Raw genomic sequence first — 16,810 nt, forward strand, 5'->3', positions numbered from 1 at the left:
AGGATTAGGGGAGGTGACTTTAAGAGAGGGACACTTAGACTAGATGTAAGGAAGAAATTTACAGTGAGAATGGTGAAACAGTGCCCCAGGTTGCCCAGAGGCTGCACAGCTATGGCAGAAGTGTTTGTCAGGTGACTGTTACAAAGCAATTAATATTAGTGCCATGTTACCACGAGGGGGGCGTAGCTGTGTGGTTTCTGGTCTGACCCAGGGCTGGCAGTTTGCATTTTTTTTCCCTGCCACCACTGCAGATGGTTTAAGTAGGTTTTGAGCACCCATTTTCTTAACTGCAAAACCTGTCACCAAAAGGGATTTTAGGAAGCAGCTTTATAGCAAGTGAAGTTAGGCAGCCTTGAGTTACAGAAAAAGAGCACAAACAATATATGCTTTTTTTGTACCACCCTGATCTTCCCATGTGTCTGAGTGACTTACTTCAGCTTGTATCAGCATTGGATAAAGGTAAGCTTATTACCAATAAAAATAATGGTAGAGCTAAAAGATAGCTTATACCTGTTAGGTTAACCTTTCCTGAATTGTTGTATTGCTATAAAAGTTTCTGTACACTTGTTTTGGGGGGGATTTCTCAATAGCTATGTAAATTATGTTTTTCACCTTGAACAGAATACAGGCATAATAACATGTTTAGATGCAAAGTGAATCCACAAAGTGAATTAATTTTTGTACTGTTTTCAGATTAAGATGCAGCAGCTCAAAAGAGCTCTTGACTGAAACAAGAATGGCAAGTCATAGCTAAACTACATACATTTTATGGCACACCTCTGACTGGATGTGAAAAGTCAGCTTTTATATTGTTATAGATGAGCGAGTTAGATCAACAAGATCACTGATACATATTAACAAAAATGGGTTTAATGCAATTTAACAAGGCTTGAATGCAGGGCTCACTATTAGTATGAGGAAGAAGCATACAAAGGAAAACTATTTACAATTGAGATAGAGTGATTTACACAGAGACCAGAGACTCATGAGTTTATGGAAGATACTCCTGCTGAGTTATCAAGTTCAAAGTGGACCCTCTTGCTTTCTAAACTTCTTTTCAGAGGAGTTTAGGTTCAGCTGGATGCAAGCTTAGTCCCAGACTTGGACATCAGTTTATGTCTAATGAAATTAGCTATATGGGTTTCATTAGTATGAAATCTGTAGCTCAGGCCTTTACCCCCTTTGGAGTATGTACCAAACTGCTGCTAGTTTAGTTAAAGGGGATCAAGCACATCCATTTCAATAATAGTGCCAGTGAAGTGCTCCCATGTAGACAGTTATGCAGCAAAACCCCCCCTGCACTAGTAAGGTGCTACTGGTGTAAGAAAGTATAAGAAACAGGCTAAGCTTGTTTTCAGTTTCCAAGAATCTGCATTTGTCTCAGGTGTTCACTGCAAGTATAATATGTCCTGATGATGAGCAATTTTCTAGTGCCAGCAGCAGCTTTGTGTGGTGATACACAAAAATCAAGCATTTGGATAGCTCTTTTGACAGGAAAAAAATTACTATAGTTAAAGGATTTCATCATGCCTCAAACATTTTGAACAGTTGCTTTTTTTTTTTTTTTCCTGGATTTGTGCACCATAGAAACATGGATTAACTGATCTTTGTTGGAGGCTTTCTAGAGAGGAGATTCTGGAAGTGAATGGTCTTTACCTTCTTATATTCTGTTTTTCAACAGGCAAAGAAGAACAGTTTTAATTACAAAGGTAGGGATACGTTCTCATCATAGGAGAAAGTTCTACTAGTAAGAATCTTGACCTAGATTTGTATTGCCTCCAAATCCTCAGAAACACATCCTAAATGACTAAGACCATCGAGGTTCCTGACCCTGATCTTAAAGTGCATCAAGCAGCAGTAGCAACAGTACTGAATACTGGAAATTTAATACTAATGCAGTGTTAAAGCTAGGATCGGTAGAGAGGCAATCTTTTAAAAAGAGCATGTTCAGGTCATTGTAGCCAGCTATCTCCTTGTTGCCTCAGGTTAGGGATCATTTAGTGTTTCTTGTGGTATCACAGAAGGTCTTGGTTTCTCCTGTGTGTATATAATGAATGGCATACCTACGTTGAAGTGTGTTGCATGAATTTAGGCAGCGGCAGATGCTGCTTCTCTGATGCTGAGCTGGACTTTGGGTTTGGTTATGCCAGTGGCGAAACAGACCTGGTTTCTGGTAGGAGAACAGATCATGTGTATTACCATCAGTGAGCATGAGCTGCTCAGTGCTGCATTAGGCTTAGGAACAAGGTTTTATCAGCATTTATCAGCAAGAGGGCCATTTATCAGCAAGAGGGCCAATGGCATCCTGGCCTGTATTAGGAATAGTGTGGCCAGCAGGAGCAGGGAGGTCATTGTGCCCCTGTACTCAGCACTGGTTAGGCCACACCTTGAGTACTGTGTCCAGTTCTGGGCCCCTCAGTTTAAGAAGGACATCGAGACACTTGAACGTGTCCAGAGAAGGGCAACAAGGCTGGGGAGGGGCCTTGAACATAAGCCCTATGAGGAGAGGCTGAGGGAGCTGGGATTGTTTAGCCTGGAGAAGAGAAGGATCAGGGGTGACCTCATTGCCCTCTACAACTACCTGAAAGGTGGTTGTAGACAGGAGGGGGTTGGTCTCTTCTCCCAGGCAACCAGCACCAGAACAAGGGGACACAGTCTCAAGCTGTGCCAGGGGAGGTTTAGACTCGAGGTGAGGAGAAAGTTCTTCACTGAGCGAGTTGTTCGTCATTGGAATGTGCTGCCCAGGGAGGTGGTGGAGTCGCCGTCCCTGGAGGTGTTCAAGGGGAGATTGGATGTGGCACTTGGTGCCATGGTCTAGTTGTGAGGTCTGTTGGGACAGGTTGGACTCGATGATCCTTGGGGTCTCTTCCAACCTTGGTTATACTGTGATACTGTGATTTTGAAGGAAACTAAGGTTAGTTCTGGTGCCATCACAGTCATCTTGTTACACATCACTCTGCATCTGGCAAAAACAACCCCTCCAGTGAGAAGAATTGGTTGGCGTTGGAGTTTGTCCCATGGCTGTGTGGAGAGCCAGCGTTTTTACTTGGTACACAGCAAGCGGCTGAGCTAACTTTAAGGCTGCTGTGGTTAGCGGCTACTTTCTTACTCATAATTTTGGTCTGGCAGTATTGCTTCTCCAGGGCTTCAGGGCGGAGTAAGGATGAGGGGGTTTATAAGCATTTGGCTATGCAATCAGGTTTACACTGGATGTAAAAGGGGTTGTCTGGTTGTCATCCACTGCCGCCTTGTTCCATGTTGAAACTCCTTGTGTAGGGTTTGGTTTGATCCGCTCATTGCAGGTTTTAAAGTGTCACTGGGTGGAGACTGACCCACACTGTGGTTTAGTACTTGTTTTGCATCTATCTGTAATTTAGATGAGCTATCAAACTGTTGAGTTCTGTTTAGGGCTTTGATGACTACTCATTATTTTTTTTGCTTCAGTCTATGTGAAATAGAGCCATTGGAATGTGCTGCCCAGGGAGGTGGTGGAGTCACCCTGGAGGTGTTCAGGAGGGGATTGGACGTGGCACTAGGTGCCATGGTTTAGTCATGAGGTCTTGGGTGACAGGTTGGACTTGATGATCTTTGAGGTCTCTTCCAACCTTGGTGATTCTGTGATTCCAACGTGAAGGTGAGGTTCAGACAGCAGTCCTAAAGGACCAGATTTGCTGTTAGATCAAGTTTAGGCCTAGCACTCACAGAAGCCTTCCAGATTTGGTTGGAGCTGAGTTTAGACTTGGAGTTTCTTGCACATTCTTTTTGTCTCTTACACTGTTTTTATCATCTCATAATTTCTGTCTGTTCTGACCTTTTCTAGCACTTCCAAGGAGCATTGTCATGATAACAAATACAGAAAAACCCACACATGGCTCTGGTTTTGTAAATTTTAGGGGTTTTTAATCTTAGTTTCTTTGGGGAAAAGAAAAAAGTGTGCTTAATAGTCTGTCCTTCAACTAGGACTTGCCACCTGCAGCCAATTGTGACTAAATGTGTTAGAAACTCTGCAAGTTTTGGTTTTGAGTGACCAGGCATCTGCACAGAAAAGATTCTTTTAGTTATAGGCACAGTGAAGACAGACTCCTGTTGGGATGTTTCTGTGGCTTTCAGTGTTTTATTTCGCTTGGGTAGAGGCATTGAACTGCTATCGACGTGAAACTTTCCTCATGGTCACTGCTGTACAAGGTGCTTGTGATTCTGCACAGATCACATCACGCCTCTGTCTCCTGATTTTCCTTCACCACTATTTCTAGTCTGATGCAATTAGGTGGTAAACTTTTTTACTATCTGTTTGTGCAGTATCTTGTCAAAGAAGCGTCCACATACCAAGTGGTTCTACTGCAATGTGAACACCGTGAACAACCTTCAAAGCATGAATATCATCAGTGGCCACCTAAACAAGTGATATGGGGCAAAATGGGGTTTCTGAGAAATGCCTGCAAGATGAAAAATGCCTAGGATGTGTATCTCTACTGCTCAATGTGTTTACATCATGTTGGACGTGAACATCAGGCTCATGTAGGGTCTTTTTTCCTGAAGAAAGCTTGCTGAGTATTCTCAAGGCAGTGGTGATGACAGCATTACGAATGACTGCCAAAGAGAAGGTGACATCATTTCACCTAGTGGCCTTAGATAACTTAAGTACCATTACTTAATCATGCTCTGATAAGAGTGAGGAACTTCTAAACATTTAATGAACACAATACTTGTGCCTTCACAGCATAAAATGTTTTGCACAGCAAGTAGATTTTGAGTGTTCAAAGTAGAGGAAAGTATCTACCAAGTGCTGAGTGATTTTTTTTTTCTTTTTGTTTTTTTCTTTTTGTTTTTTCTTTTTGTTTTTTTTTCTTTTTGTTTTTTCTTTTGTTTTTTCTTTTGTTTTTTCCTGTCTGGAGTTTCATCCCAGAAGTTATTGGTCTTGGTGTCTGAGCCCTGAGGAGCTTTCAAGGCCTGTGCCAGCCTGCGTGGCAGGAATAGCTGCATCAATGCTTCCACCTTCTGGAGGAGACAGTGAATGAGGGATTATGGGGTTTATGGCTTTTGCTTGGTATTTTTTACTTGAATTCTTTTAATTCTCTTGGTTTCTCTCTTCTTTGGGTGTATCCAGTGGACTATGTATTGTGAAGGCTTTATCTCCCTTTTCTCACACTCCCTTCATTTCTTGTTAGGATTCTCAGTGCTTTTTCTCCCTTTTATTCCTTTAAAACAATATATAACTTAAGAGCCGAGGTAAGCAGTTGAGAAGGTGCCTCATCCAGCTTTTTGGCAAAGGATCTAGCAAAAGTGAGTCTATGCACTGTGGTAATAGGTCAGGAAATACACAAAGTGCCACGGAAGTGTTATCTTCTTACATGTACTAGAGGTAATGTCATCCAGCACTAAAGTGTGAGGATTAAGCAGCGGCACAAAATACAATGCTGTGGTTTGGCAGAGAAGAAAAAGGCTCCGTTTATAGTGATTTTGTTCTGCTGAGATACTAGGGTATACATTGCTAATTCTGTGGAACAATTTTTTTTTAACTAAGACTGTCCTTTAAAAGGAGCTACATCGTCAAAGAACTTTTAGAAATGTATTGTGGTATGAGAAATGTCAGCTTGAAGGTATGAGCTGGTCATCTCTAGCAGTGAAAATGGAGGTTACTTGCTAGCTTGGCAGCCCCTAACTATAAAGGTGCCATAGCTGGGGCCTCAATTGGCAATGTGCAGGCTAAAAGTTCTTTGCTGAAAGAGTATTCCCATGTGGGAGAGTACCTGAGGAGATGATTTCCCCCCACTCCCTCTAAATGACAGCAGGACACCAGCCTTGCTGTGAAGTAGTATTTTCTGAATGTATTTAAAAATATTATAGTTTGTTGTCCTGCTTGATTACTTTTTAAAGAGGCTAAAGTTACTGTTGTAATACATTGCCCTGCTTCAGAACAAACCCTGCATACTTTGGACAGCTGATAACATGAAAAGGCACCAGGAGTTCAAACGTGTTCTCTCATTAATATCTATTTCTGCAAACACCAAACATGTCCATGCCTGTGATAAGGATGTTTGTGTTTCACAGGTAGAGCATGAACGCTTTTTGGCAAGTAAGAGTCTGTACCCTCAGAGACATCATTTCTACCACCACATGAATGCATTTTTCTGGAAGTCGCTACAGAGGAGTATGTTTGTGCCAGTGCAGTACCTGCTGAAGTGAGATGGGGCTTTGATTTTTGCACCCTAACACAAAGAGGCACATAAAGACAGTGGTATGATGCGAACTTCCTGCCCTGAGCTGCATTGTCTCCCAGCTGTCTGGTTAAATGCCCCTCACGCCTCTGGCCAAAGCCAGCTCTCAAAAGCAGGCTCCTTTCTGCCATGAAGGCAGATTAGGCTGATGCACCTTATCCTCCTGTTCTGGGCTTTTCCACCCACTGCTTCTGTCACCCAGGACAGGGCCTTCTAAATGGCATTTGTTGGACTGAAGGTGGTCCTTCTTTGTTCTCCCTCAGTCAGCAAGGCCTTTGCTTTTGTGAGTTCTGACCCGTGGAGAGTGGCTTATTTTGTTGTGGAGAGACCACTTTCCCAGAGTGTTTCTGCTGTCTGGGAGACTCTGTAAGGCTCCCTGACTGCTTTTTGGATGCTGAGTTAGAGATGGAGCAGCGTGTCCTTTGGCCATGACACCCAGGAGGTGTACCTACATGCATCAGTCTGTCTATTTTGGACTTTCTTTACTTGAACTTAGCTCTGCATAGAAAAGAAAAATATTGATGTGTGAATGGAGAAGGTTCTTAGAAATACAGATTATTTCTTAGAAGAAAAGCCAGAACAAAAAATTACACAGGCTCTTCAAAAATGTAGTTAGTTGCTCTCTGCGTTTCTCCCAAGTCACCTTCCACTCACAGGCAAACAGGACAGGTTGAACTGTGAAAGTGAGTTGCTAATTTTGAGGGGGTTTTAATGGGCTGGCTTTTGTTAGCTTTAAAAATTACTTCAGACTTGTGTGTGTATCTCAGTCATGCTGCCAAAGGTTCTTGTCTTTGGAGTTGGATGTACAAACCGAATTTGTGGTTGGATGAAAACAGGAAGAGGAGAAGGAACAACCAGGCAGAGCAGAGCTGGGCAACTTTCTCACATGGCTGTATGTGTGGGTGGGGAAGTTACACTGCCCCAGTCCCAACCCGTAGTGAAAGCTGGCTCTACTGCTTGTGTCAATCCACAGTGATCAAAATACAGGGAAGACTGAGAGTGGTTGTTAATTGTGTCTACAGGAATGATAGGTTTGGGTTTTGAGGTTGAAGAATGGGGATGACAATTTTTCTGCAGTTATACTGGAATTATGTAAAACCCAGTAAATGGGCTTTAAGATAGCCATACCCCATTAACTAAAATATTTATTGTGTTTTAGGGTTTGCTTTCTAAGTCAGTAGGTGTAGCTACAATACAAAGTCTGGACTCAATAATGTGGTGATTCAGTTTTTCTGGAAGTATGCATCAGTTTTCTTTGAAAGCACAGTTAAAATATTTTAGAAGTTGTTGCTTTTGGCTAACTCACAGTTAGGATGGAACAATATTTTCAGTTGTGATATGTTTTTTGTCATCCTCCCCTAGAACTAATCTTGAAGATTATGTAAATTGCTATTCACAGATCTCACGTTTCTTCACTTTGTTTCTGGTAATACCAAAGACCCCAGTCAAGGTCTCTTAGAGCTGTGTGGTACAAACACACAAGGAGTTTATGATCTCTTCCCCAGTTTGGAATAATGAGTCAAAGATTGAAGGCTCCTACTCACTTCAGATGAAGTTCAAGTATCATCTGTACCTGTTTACCAGATCTTTCAGAAAATACAGCAGAACTCAGGCCTGAAATAAATGTGAAAAACTGAAGTCCAAACTAGGAAAGGTCTGAACTACCAAAATGTGAAAATAAAATATTTTCAAAGTGAGGGGTGACATCATCCCAGAGTTTTCATTTGCAGTTTGCCTCCATTGTGAGTTTTGAGTCATGGAGCTCAGACAAGCTCTGGACAGACACAGGAGTTTGCAATGAGCATCTGACCAGTGCCGGTGTCATTCCCAGCAGTGGTGTAGAGGAAAGGACAAACCTGGAGGAATGGGCTGCGAGCCCATAGTGGTGAGGATGGCACATACAAGATGAAAGTTCTTATGACTCCAGGTAACACAAATTTACTATAATAAAAACATTACTATATGGTGAAAGTTTGTTCCAAAACAACGTAACATAACGTTTGAGTTCTTTCTCAGGGTAAACGTTGTAGATGGTAAAGACAACACAAAGATCTAGCTCTTTAAAAAAAATGGAATCTTACTTTGTAGCTTTTATTTCTGTTAGTACTGGAAGTGTTAAAAAAAATACTGAAGAGAACACAGACTGGTTTACACCGTGTAGTACCTTTCATTCTGAGATCTGGGGAGATTTTACATATTGTATCGATACCGCAGGATACAGCAGCAGAAACATACAGCTACTAAAACATAAACCTTTGGGTCTCTGAATAGGAAGTGTTTGTGTTTGTCCTGATCAAATTTCTGTTTGAATTTTAATGGCATGCCCAAAGCTGCCGAAGAACCAGGATTCTGAGCGTATCTTACTTGTTTTGTAGCAGAGATTAACACCCAAAAGTACATTTCAAAGATGTACTTCATAACTTTGCTGCTGGTGGATGGGATTTATTTTTCAAGTCTCAGCAACATAGGCATCAAATTGCTTCATTACCTGGATCTTTGCCTTTGTATGAGGTAAATGATCAGCAATCATATCTGCTTAAAACCAACTGTGAAGCAAATGCTGATGTGCTCTCTCCTTATGTGGGATACTGCACACTCCTCACTGACTGCAGTTGGTATTTTGGTAGCACTTGGAAGCCTTGGTTGTGGAAAACATCGTATGAAATCAGAACAAATCAATGACTCCTGCCCCAAGGATCCTGCAGTGTTTTGCTCTCTTTTGCCATTAATCTTCATGGTTTTCTTCCCTGAGCTAGAGATGGCCTGAGCAGTTGCAGTCACCAGAGTTAGATCTGCACAGCACCTTGTCACAGAGCCCAAGCAGACCTTTCTCTCATTCCTACCAGTAACAATCTTTTTGGATAGTACCTTTAGATGGGCATCAGAAGAAACTGGAAACTAGACTTCACTGATGTGAATAAAGCAGAGTCTGTCTTGCTTAGCTAGATACGTCTTGGCTCTCAGTGGCCTGTATCCATGAGAGATACTGGTGACAGTGGCAGGGCAGCCAGTCTCTGTATGAAATGTATGCTTGATTGCCATTAAAACAGGTTTCCAAGGTTAGTGTCCAGGTTTGCTACTGCTTAGCACATAAGCAAGAATCCAAAGGCTTTTTTCTGTTTCACTACCTTCATTACTAGTTTTTCTTGTTTTTTCTCTCCGTTAGGAACATGTGGACTGTGAGTCTGATACTTCATAGCTTTGCTGAAAGACATTTTGAGAGTCTCACAAAATAATACCAAGGTGATAGAGACAGTGAGCTCTAGGTTATTGCAGAGAATGATAATCTAGAGCTAATTAGTTGTTTGTAGTTTTAATGGATAATCAAATGCTGGGTTCTTATAAGAGACTAAGTGTGTACCATATTGCTCACTCTGAGGCTTTTTAAATTTTTTACACAGACAAACAGACAGAATAATTGTGGAAATGAGAAGGAGTCCACTTGCTGCAGACAGAGCAGCAAAGATAATCTTGTAGCTGGGTTTTGTTTTAAATCTGGTGCATGAGTTACCCAGAATTTCCTGCTTTGTCGTCTGGCTTGATCCTGCTTTGTTTGAAGCAGTCACACAAATGTGGTAAGTGGTGTATGGTAATAGATTATACAGAGTGTACTGCCTTGCTGTGGAATAAATATTGTCCAGGACAAACTGTCTGTCTTCATCGCCTTGGATATGAAGCATCAGCTCATAGGTGTGAACAATTGAATTTGGGGCACACCAGTGTATCTGTGCAGAGCTGTCTGTAACTTCAGACACCTCTCTGATCCTCGGTGGATCTGGAACCTCATCTTCCCTTGACATGCCAGGGCATAAACACTGGGATGCCTTCTGAAGTTCCTTGCATGGCTTCTGAAGGTGTCTGCAAGGATTGTAGTCACAGGCGATGTATGCCAGTTGCACTGGGGTTTCCGTTGACTGTCCATCGTAATCGTAGTCATCTACATAGTGTATCAGCGATTTGGTGGGTGCAGGCTTTGACTGAGCATTGGTTCTTGTGGAGTTCACCTGGGTGGGGCTTGTTTGTGGCATACCTTCCCCAGCACGAGTGGCAAAGGAGTGAACATAATGATCAGTGGCATTGGGATTTTCTGTTGCTCCAGTGGAGTATTCACTAGTGGGCTGGTTGAATGGGCCTTCCTGGGGAATCGTTGCATTGATTGTTCTGAGCTCTCTCTTGAGCTGATCTGTCACAGTTTGACTTCTGAAGCCATAATCTGAAGACTGACTATAGAGCTCTTTGACAAAACCAGGGGAGGTAGTTATGGATGCGAAGGAAGGTGGATCACGTGTGGATTCGGAAACTGCCTCCTCATGGGAACTGTTGGCCTTTGTGAGCATCCTCTCAGTTGGTCTGGCTGCTGTTGTGCTCATTACGTTCCTCTGATTTAGTGAGCTGGTGTGTATGTCTTTGGTTAGCAGAGCAGAGTCTGTTGTTACTGCAGCAGTGGCATTGTAACTGGTAAGGCTGAAAGCATCATGTTCAGTAGCAAGTGTGCTTGAATCAGGTAGTGTAGTGTTTCTCTCAGGCTGGCATTTATTATACAGCTCTATCAGTGAAAAAGATGTTGCAGGTCTGCCCCAACCTTCCTGGGATGTGTTGCAAAAAGTCTCTGAAGCCCTGTAGAGAGGACAAGTTAGAATAGGTAAGATGCACGAGAACACTACAGGTTCATGTAAGGCTGCTTGGATTGTAATCGTCAACCTGCTGTCCAAACCCAGTCTTTTTATTACAGCTTGCTGTAAAAAGTCAGACTTAATGATGCACTGAGAGGAACACAGGGTGAGAGAGATAACAGAGTCCTCAAGATCTGTAAAGACAGCTGCAGCTGTGCTGTGAGGGATACGCTTTCAAATGACTATGCTTAAGTTCTTTCTTGACTCAGACATTGCATGTTTTTGTAAAGGATCCAGCTGCTACGCTCATCCTGAGGAGAAACAATCTAACAATCTACTTCCCTGCTCCCTCTTCTGCGGGTGACAAATCTTGGTGGCCGTTCAAAAGCAAGAGAGATCATCCATATGCAAAGTGCTTCTTTTAACTACAGCTTACTGTAATTAGGCTGGAAAACAATAGGTGAAAATGGTGCTATTTGCAAGAGGTTTGTTGACTGCCTGTGCAGATGTAGGCTTTGGGAATGCGAAGGCAAGGAGGAAATAATTAGCTGAAGTTCTTGCAGAGCTGTTAATTTCCTGCTCCCGGTGCTGGCTCATGAAGGCCAACATGCCAGCTCATTTTTTTATCTCCAGCTAACCGAAATGTGCACTGAAATAGAAAATAAGCTATTCTCACCTTAAAGTAGAATCCACATGTACAGTAACACATTATGTACTGTTCTACATGTGCCATCACATTTGTCCATATTCAAGTATAAATCAGCCATGCTTTTTCCCGGAAGGGAACTTTACTTTGCATTTCTACCTCTTGTGGAAGGGAACAATACACAAGGAATTTGAATTTGGATGGTAGTGAACATTTGTGTGCGAACAGCATTATTTTATCTCCTTGACCTCACTTACTTTTGCAGCACAACTTTCTCGGGTTTGGAGAGCAGCCAGGAGAGCTGGCAGTCGCATGACAGGGGATTTCCATACAAATTGACGATGATGCTATCTGGCGAATTGGCATTCCAGGGATTAAAGGAACTCAGGTTACAGCTAAAAGATGACAAATGCAATAATTAGCAAATGTTGAGCTACTTTCCAAGGACTGGAGTGTGCTCAGCATTACAGCATGTATTAAGACACAGAGCAACATACCCAGTTGCCTTGGAAGTAGCCAAGTTACAAACACTGACCCTTCTGCACTTTTGAGTAATGCCTGTTGGCCCAGTGTGGCTGTTCGAGCATAACAAAAGCATGCCAAGGGGATTACACCTCTAGAAAAAAGCAACTGAAAGGCAAAAGACCTAGCATTTGGCAAGGGTCTTCTGAGAAAGATGCTCTCCTCTGTGCCAACAGGCATTCAGTTTTACACAGTAACCATTTCTCTAGCTTCTTTCTCAGCATGCTTGTAATGGCTTGACTTTCTCTGTGACAATCATCCTCTCCCTACTAATTGCCCTTCATAATACAGATTCTCACCTACTAAGTCAAATGACTAATACAGGAAGACCTTGCTTATCTTTACTTCTTAAGCTGTCTTACCTGCAGAAATGCTACAGTGTGACCTCCCTGCAGTCTGAGTGCTCAGATGTTCTTTATCTTGCTTTAACTGCTGCTCCCTTGTTGTTTGGATCATGATTTTTAGCATTCTGAACTGGTTTTCCTGCAGCTATTGTGAAGTGTCATGTGAATTCAGTGTGGCAGTCTAGCTGGGGATGGAATCCGTTGTGGTTTTTGCTTTATTTGCTTTGTTTTCCTGAAACTGATTCCTAGAGCACAGCCAGTGCTCTAGTATTTGTTTTCTGATATTCTTTTAATCTGTTCTTATATTACTAGACTGTAGAAATCACTTGAAATGCTCTCCAAATCTTTTCTTTTATACTGTTTGTTCTGAGTGCAATTTACTGACTCTTGATAAATCACTTTCAGGCTTTTGTTTTCCTTAATATTTCAACAAGTGTGTGACATCCCAAGTAAATCACACGAGGTGTTACCTCTACAATAAGGACAAAACCATTGCTTTTACTAATTCTGGACAAGGAATTAACCTCTCACACTGTTAGTGGGAGAGACAGGATTTTTGTGTGCTTCCAAGGTGCAGATTTTGCAGCCTGGTCTAGTGGAAGGTGTCCCTGCCCATGGAAGCGGGGTTGGGACTAGATGATGTTTAAGATTCCAACCCAAACCATTCTATGATTCATCCTTTGTAGAGCAAAGAACCTTCAGTGACCCCTGTCTCTGGTAAGATGTTGCCATTATAGATGTTGGAAGCACAGCCTGTATCACATGTGGCCTTCAGTGGATCTGTGCTAATCTTAATAGGGCTAGAATAAATTCATCCATTGGACTGGGAGATAGGGCAGAAGAGTTGGAGCACGATGGATGCGATCTCAAACAACCAGTAACTATGCTATGAGTCTCACTGGGCTGTTAACAGCTCTTCTGCTGTGTCAGTTGTTACATCACAGGCATGTTTGAGTACAAGACTGTGTTTGTCCATGGCACCCAAACCCATTCCTCTTTCCTAAAAATATATTTGACAAGTGGCAAACTCTGCATGAAAATCAGCTCCCAGGCACCATGGCGCTGTGAGGCAAAGACAATATCGTGTGAGGAAGAACACAAAAAGAAAACTCACTTCTGAAACAAGAGATGGCTTAGATGAGGAACACTGTCAAACATCTCTGTCCTCACAAAACTCAGTGAGTGGGAGTCTTGGCAGTTCAGCTCTTGGAGACTGGGTGTGGACTTCAAGAAGTCAGCATCGAGGCTTCTTAATCGTGGCATCTTTGTCAGGTGAAGTGATTTGAGGTTGCGTAAGTCTCTGCTCCACTCTGGCTGAACTGAAGCAGAACAAAAGATTTATACCTGTCGCCTAAATAGAGTACTCCTGTGGATTTCTGCCTAGAAGTAAGTTTTGAATTCATAGAGATAGCAAGTATGTCTGATGTCTTTGGGAATGAAACAGAACAAAAATCAATACAGCAGTGTATAAATACCCATGCAGTCCCATTCTTGTAATATTACCTGCAGGTCATGCTGAGGAAAAGAAGGGGAGATAGAATGGCAATAAAACTGATAAGAGATGTGGAATAACTTTCCTATTAGGTGAGATTAAAAGGCCAGTGGATGTAGTGGTGGATGGAGGTCTACAAAGTCCTGACTGGTGTGAGAAAAGCAAATAACTTATTTCTCCTAGCATAGAAAAAAGAACCGAGTCATAAACTGGAAAGGATAGGTTTATACAAAAGTGCTTTCCATCCCAGTACTGAATTGTGTAACTTGCTGCTGCAGGAGGAATTAGGCAAATTCATGGAGGAAATCTGGTTTATCTGTTAAATGTGAGTTGAGGTGAAACCTGTAGTTTGAGGAGTCCCTTATGGTTCTGGCTCTGCCCCAGGCTGAGGGCAGCCGGGCAAGGCATATAACATGTGTCTGCCTGAGCACCTTGGTTATAAACTGAGGCAGGCAGGCAGAAGGAAAAATCATGCTGTAAACTGCCCAGGGCAGCAACTGTCTCCCTGTGTGGATTATTTGGCCAGTTGTCGTCGACACAAAAAGCCTCTCTGTGCTACTTCAGTGCAGCCATAGAAAGCAAGCATAACTGTGGTGATAGACAAAGAAATATTTCAGCAGCATGTCTGGAAAGAGAAGTTAATTTCCTCCTGCTTGTCCCAAAACCAATCTCAGGGCTGACTGTGGAATGAGGATAAAGGTGACAGACTACAGTGGGACAAACAGTCCTGTTTGGTGGTGTCTGTTCTCTGCCCTTCCTTCGAGAGGCTGGTACCTGTGAGGGTTTCTTCCCAGCAGTTACATGACCAGCTGGAGCGTGCCTTGCACATTTAGATAAGCTGATAGCAGCTTTCAGTGGTGGGGTGTTCACTCTCCACCCTGGACTTTGCAAGGATGGGAGCTGTCATCCCAGCCAGGCTTCTGCTCCCTCTAGCCTGACCAAGTCCCATGTTTATAGTGGGAAATCTGGAAACTTACTTTTCTCAAGAAAGGTCCCGCTCAGATCAAGCATGTTGATGGTGCTTCCAGGCCCATTTGTGGCCTCACTGGGAGAAGTGCTGATGACAAAAGCAGACTCGCTAATTCCTCTGCTGTCATCCTGCCCGAGCAGTGTTGCAGAGAGGTTCAAGAACTGTAGCTGAGGGTAACATGAAAAAGCCAGTGGCTGGATTTCAACTAGTGGATTTCCAGCCAGGGACAACCACTTCAAGTTAGGGAGGGCAGAGCTGTGGCATGATGGCACAGATGACAGCTTATTAAAGCTTAAGTCCAGGGAGAGGAGACTGTTGAGGGATTCAGATCCCCATCTAACTGACCAAAGATGGTTCTGCCTCAGTGAGAGGATGCGCAGCCGTGGGAGGTTTGCTATCTCTGTGCCGTTCACCTCTTCTAAGAGGTTGTTGCTGAGATCCAAGGTCTCCAGGGCATCTGGAAGGCAGATGGGGAAAGCTGTCAGACTGCTGTTGGTCAGCTGCAAGGTGATCCAGGTTCTGTTCTTTCGATCCTCACAAGACATGCTGGTGAGATTAACATTCTCCCAAGAGTCTTCCTGAGCCAGCTGGAAAAAGGTGGTGACATCCCTGGATGCTGCGGGCTCTGCTCTGCTCACCTGGCCTGATGCTGATGCCACATTCCTCAGCAGCAGAGAGAGGATGAGCAATTGTGAAAACATCCTTCTTTTAAAGGGCTTGCAATTAACTTGCAAAGTCTGTTTGTTTCTTGTTTCAGGAAAGGGAAAACAAAACATCAACATTAGGAACTAAATTAAATCCCTCCAGGCAGGTACAAGCTATTAATAAGTGAAATATTTGCAAGTGCTTTCCTATTACACCCAGACAGTAGAAGGAAGTGATAATTAATCTCTTCTGTAATTAAGCCTAAATAAACATGAACCCTCGGGGGCAGAAGTATCATGCAATCTTAGTCAAAGCGTACCTACAGCTTCTCATGCAGAAAGCAACCAAATTGTATCATGTGTCTGGATCCCATGCCAGTACCCTCAGTGCCAGTCTGGCACCCAGAGCAGCAGCAGTGTAGGAGGTGGCCTACCCAGTCTCTGTGCTTGGCTGCCTCTGGGCAGCACAGCGATACAAAGGAGTGACTACACTACTCCAGTACACCAGTTGGTACTATACTGAACAAGCTGCTTTGAGGAAGCCCTCTTCCTCTACTCCAGACCAGCTGGCAGTGCCCACCGTCTGAGGGGTCGTTCCACAGGTGAGTGCTGCAGATATACTACACACTCCAGCTCCTGCAGATAGGATGTGCTGAAAATGCAGCTCCTGAACCACATTTCAGTGAAAGTAGTCAGAAACTAAAAGTAAGCTCCTGGATCAGGGGCTCAAAGGCCTGTGTACCAAGATGTATGCATTTTAGTATTACAGCCCGTTCCTGCCTTGTCATTTTATCGAGGCAGGTAATCTGTCAGGACAAGGAATTAACCAGAGCTCCAAGCTGGTGTTTCTCTTGCTGTCTTTTGTGCTGCCAGGTGTTAAAAATTCCTTATCCCAAAATACAATACAGTGGAGGGGGGTGACGGTAAGCTCCATGTAGTACGAAATATCTCAGATTTATTCCCTGAACGGTGCCAGGTTTTGCCCAGACCATCATCTATGTAACCCCGGGTTTGAAGTAGGGACTAGCGAAATAGTATAACTTGGGTTGCCCCTGTACTTTTTGTCATCTGGATCTGGGCAAGAGCTAAGCAGCCTCAGGGCTTCCTGGTCACCGGAGCTGCTGTATTGCCAGCACATGGCGGGGAGAGGATAGGAGGAATTGGACTGCTGCATCCTGATTTTAGATTTAGTCTTAGTCCCCGGCTCTGAACCGCATCCGCTGGCACGTACCTGTCCCGAAGCCCTGGCGCCTCGTGCCTCAGCTCTGCGTGCCTGCAGTTGCTTGGCCTTGGTTTTATACCCTTCGCTGTGACTCAGCCCAGAGCCTGCAATGCCTTCTCTCCTCCCAGCTTTCCCTGCT

At 43.4% G+C, this 16,810-nt stretch overlaps 1 protein-coding gene across 1 annotated transcript; it reads right to left on the reverse strand.

Moving 5' to 3' along the window:
- Nucleotides 1-9,395: 9,395 nt before the first annotated feature.
- On the reverse strand, nucleotides 9,396-16,725 carry LRRN4 (leucine rich repeat neuronal 4). The gene is made up of 5 exons (XM_009906879.2): nucleotides 16,681-16,725; nucleotides 14,813-15,552; nucleotides 13,458-13,662; nucleotides 11,735-11,872; nucleotides 9,396-10,835 (listed from the first exon to the last, which is right to left on the reverse strand). The coding sequence occupies exons 2-5, from the start codon at nucleotides 15,504-15,506 to the stop codon at nucleotides 9,512-9,514; spliced, it is 2,361 nt and encodes a 786-aa protein (XP_009905181.2). The 5' UTR covers nucleotides 15,507-15,552; nucleotides 16,681-16,725; the 3' UTR covers nucleotides 9,396-9,511.
- Between the last annotated feature and the right edge of the window lie 85 nt (nucleotides 16,726-16,810).

This window comes from Dryobates pubescens, chromosome 3 (assembly GCF_014839835.1).
Source record: "Dryobates pubescens isolate bDryPub1 chromosome 3, bDryPub1.pri, whole genome shotgun sequence".
In the NCBI taxonomy this organism is placed as follows: Eukaryota; Metazoa; Chordata; class Aves; order Piciformes; family Picidae; genus Dryobates; species Dryobates pubescens.

Coding starts and splice junctions, on each gene's coding strand:
- LRRN4 (XM_009906879.2), bottom strand. CDS start 15,506: ATGTTTTCACAATTGCTCATCCTCTCTCTGCTGCTGAGGAATGTGGCA. Junction 11,873..13,457: donor AGCCATCTCTTGTTTCAGAA/GTGAGTTTTCTT, acceptor GTCATCTTTTAG/CTGTAACCTGAGTTCCTTTA. Junction 10,836..11,734: donor GAGAAAGTTGTGCTGCAAAA/GTAAGTGAGGTC, acceptor TCCTCTCTACAG/GGCTTCAGAGACTTTTTGCA.